The following is a 3,976-nucleotide window of genomic DNA, read 5'->3' as shown; positions in this document are numbered from 1 at the left end:
AGAGAAATATAATGAAACAGAAACACTTAACTCTCTAAGATAATATTTTACAAAATTAGGAACAGACACTATATAAGCAGGTCTACCTCTAAGTGGTAGTGAGTGGAACTGAAAACATATGTCTGTATAATAGACTTGGTTCTAACAAATATGTGTATTTTAGAACATTATTCATAAGTAACTACCTATTGGTTTTATAATTTTATTACGATTTTTCATAAACATTATGTTCATAATTTTTCTACTCACCCATCTCTTTCCAGACCCTCCCACCTCTGTATCTCTTCAACTTCATGTTATTTCTCAAGCAGACACAAAATCAAACAGATAGAATATGTATAAAATAAAGAATGCCAAACCTGAAACAAATAAAATTAACATCCTCCAAAAAACTCTCACAATACAAGCCAAAACCAAATGAAATATATGCTCTCTTTTGTATAAACGTAACAGGTATATATTAACTACCAAGTGTAGAAACAAAATGCTATACATCACTTTTTCAGAATATACATATATACACAAATGAGTGAAACATAGAAATCAATGTAAGACTCAGACAATGCAGGAACCATCTCAAAAATAACACATTAGCAAAGAGGAAACCTTAACATAGAAATCAAGATAGAAATAAAGGCACTGAAAAGAACCAAAGAGAAGCTATGAATCAGTCATTCAAATAGAAACCACAGCATAAAGCATTGTCAGCAGAGCAATAGAACATTCTGAAAGCATTGCAATATCTTTTAGTAAGAAATAACGGGTTTATTTCCAGGAAACCAGAAAATGGAATAATATTAGAAATGTAAATAAACAATATCTAATAACAAAAAGAATATATTGATTTAAAAAAAGTATAAAATAAAGTTCAAGTCATTCCAAAAATGAAAGAAAGAATGAAAGGAAGGAAGGAAGGAAGGAAGGAAGGAAGGAAGGAAGGAAGGGAGGGAGGGAGGGAGGGAGGGAGGAAGAGAGAGAGAGAAGCAAAGAAAGAGAGAAAGAGAGAAAGAAGGAGAGAAAGAAAGAAAGAAAGAAGGAAAGAAAGAAAGAAAGAAAGAAAGAAAGAAAGAAAGAAAGAAAGAAGGAAGGAAAGAAAAAAGAAAAGAGGAAGAAATGCCAGGGTCAAATTTCAGCCAATCTTTTCCAGGTTGCACTGTCAAAATATGTGATCTCCTACACCAAAAAAAAAAAAAAAAAAAAAGATATCAACTTGTTTTCTAACCAAAAAGGAGTATGATCAAGAAAATAAAACAAAGGAATGTTCTTTAATTAGGATTTAATTGAGCAAGAATCCACAGTCAAATTCCAAAAGAGACTGGTTATACCAATTTTGCCTTAATAAAATGTTATTTTAAAAATGCAGGAGATTGGGATTGGGGATTTAGCTCAGGGGTAGAGCACTTGCTCTGTAAGTGCAAGGCCCTAGGTTCGGTCCTCAGCTACAGAAAAAAAAAGAAAAAAAATGTAGGAGATTGAGTCCATACTAAAAAGTGGTAGAGATGATATCAAGACTAATAGACTACCCCGGACTTTTTATTTTATTTACTAGCATTTTTACACAAAGTACATCTAATATCATTAAACTCTTTAATCTTGCTCTCTCTGTCTCTGTCTCTGTCTCTGTCTCTGTCTCTCTCTCTCTCTCTCTCTCTCTCTATATATATATATATATATATATATATATATATTTACAATATTATTTTGGCTAGTGTGATTAAAAGTGGTTTTGAGTTCTATATTTATATCTGTAAAGAAACAACTGAATCAGAACAAAGGAATTTAAAAGAAATATAATTAAACAGCATTGTCAAATATGATACTGACTAAACATTTTTTATTTAAACATTTGCAGACTATTTTTACAGAACAAGTTCTAGAATAGCAATTTTAAAAAGCCTTCAATTAATAATAACTACTGAAATGCTGAAAGAACCATGTGGAAATAAAAGACTTACGCCAAAAATATGGAAGCAAAAAGAGAAATTACTGCACTGTGATGACAGAGAAACAGAGTGAAGCAGGGACTACCCCAAGAAAATCTTACATTTGTCACAATTGTCATACAGATAAAAAGTTTATCTCTAAAATATTTTCGTGCTCAAAGTTTTTCTCAGGGCAAGTTTAACATCTTTGTTTCTCAAACTGTAGATTAAAGGGTTCATCATGGGGACCACAATGGTATAGAAGACAGAAGACACTTTCCCCTCATTCAAAGATCCAGCTGAGGAGGGCTTTAGGTACATAAATGCACAGGAACCATAAAACAGGGAAACAGCAATTATATGGGAGCTGCAGGTGTTGAAGGCTTTAGATCTGCCCACATTTGATTTTATTTGGAGGATATTAGAGAGGATGAAGCCATAAGAAATAAAGATGATAATACTGGGTACAGTGATATCTTTCCCCCCTACAATGAAAATCTCTACCTCGTTTACATAGGTGCTTGTGCAGGAGAGCTGCATCAAAGGCAGAAGATCACAGAAGTAGTGGTTGATGGTGTTCCCATCACAGAAGGTCAGTCTCAGGATGCATCCAGTATGGATCATGGCATCAGAGAATCCCATCAAATATGAACCAAGCATAAGATAAGAACAGACTTTAGGGGACATGGCAACATTATACATGAGTGGATTGCAAATAGCGACATAACGATCATAGGCCATTGCTGTCAGGACATAGCATTCAGAGATGACAAAAAAACAGAAGAAGTAGAGTTGAGTCATACATCCTGCAAAACTAATAATGTTCTTCTTTAGAACAAAGTTCATCAGCATTTTGGGTGTAACAACAGAAGAATAGCAGAGGTCTATGAAAGACAAGTTAAAGAGGAAAAAATACATAGGGGTGTGAAGGTGAGAGTTCAGCACAGTTAGAAGGATCAAGGTCAAGTTCCCAAAAGCAGTGATCGTATACATAACTAGGAAAACTAAGAACAGGGGTATTTGGAGGTCAGGGTTATCTGTTAATCCCAAGAGAATGAATTCTGTTACCAAAGAGCCATTTGTCAGGACCATTCTTCTGTAGTAGAATCTGTGGAGATAAAAAGGAAAAAGTGAAAGTAAAGTGGAACAGAGAATTTACAACTGATGTTTTTCCATACATATGACACATATGCTGGGAAAGCCTATACATGACTCTCCTGCTTTCTGGAGTACATCAGAGACTAAGTCAAGAAATGTTAATCAAGGCTAAATCGATTCAATTATAAAATATGATTCAGTTCTGGAGTCCCAGTTCTCCACATGTTAACAATACTTAACAATGCTCTGAGATATTATATATATATATATATATAAATATATATATATATATATATGTGTGTGTGTGTTTGTATATATATATATATTTGAGTCTGAACAAATTACATCTTAGAATTGTCTTCTCACTTTATTTAAGTTATATTCACACCAAACACATAAAGATACTCTATGTTGGGGGAATATCATGTGAATTGGCTTCATTTTGGTCATCTCACAATGAAAAAATTGTTCAAAATGTGTTATAAATCTTACATGGTTTATATCAGTTTTAGGGGATGTCTCAAGAAAGGTCTTACAGAAAACTTATACATTAACATAGGCTTCAAAATATACATACAAATATCATAGACTGAGAAAGTTGTGCAAAAAACAGATTTTTGTTATATCTATTTTCTATACTAGAGGATATTATCTCACAAGTCCATGTTTCTAGGATTTCAAGAATCTGAAGCAACAAACTAATTTCTCATATTGCTTGGGAATGTTTGTGAAAGGCTGATCATAAAGTATAGAGTGGTTCCTTAATCCTCTAATGAGCTATATAAAAAATAAAGAGATTTTCTCATCGTCATTTGAACTGTAGTAGACACCAAAACTTTTATTTAGTTATTTATATACTAAAATGCATTTACCTGTGAATCCCCAGAAAAATCTTCCTCAGACTCTTCCTAGACCACAGATGGCAGTTATAAAACAGAAATGAGGTACTTTTATAA

At 33.0% G+C, this 3,976-nt stretch overlaps 1 protein-coding gene across 2 annotated transcripts; it reads right to left on the bottom strand.

Moving 5' to 3' along the window:
* Positions 1-2,081: 2,081 nt before the first annotated feature.
* Positions 2,082-3,577, bottom strand: Or8b46 (olfactory receptor family 8 subfamily B member 46). Of its 2 annotated transcripts, XM_087560882.1 has the most exons (2): positions 3,570-3,577; positions 2,082-3,015 (listed from the first exon to the last, which is right to left on the bottom strand). In XM_087560882.1, the coding sequence occupies exons 1-2, from the start codon at positions 3,575-3,577 to the stop codon at positions 2,082-2,084; spliced, it is 942 nt and encodes a 313-aa protein (XP_087417008.1). The 2 variants fall into 2 exon arrangements, with proteins under 2 accessions (XP_087417008.1, NP_001000452.1); NM_001000452.1 differs by lacking the exon at positions 3,570-3,577 and having other exon boundaries at positions 2,082-3,014.
* Between the last annotated feature and the right edge of the window lie 399 nt (positions 3,578-3,976).

Source organism: Rattus norvegicus, chromosome 8 (assembly GCF_021556685.1).
Source record: "Rattus norvegicus strain SHRSP/BbbUtx chromosome 8, alternate assembly SHRSP_T2T, whole genome shotgun sequence".
Lineage (NCBI taxonomy): Eukaryota > Metazoa > Chordata > Mammalia > Rodentia > Muridae > Rattus > Rattus norvegicus.
This window is presented reverse-complemented; position numbering and strand designations above follow the sequence as displayed.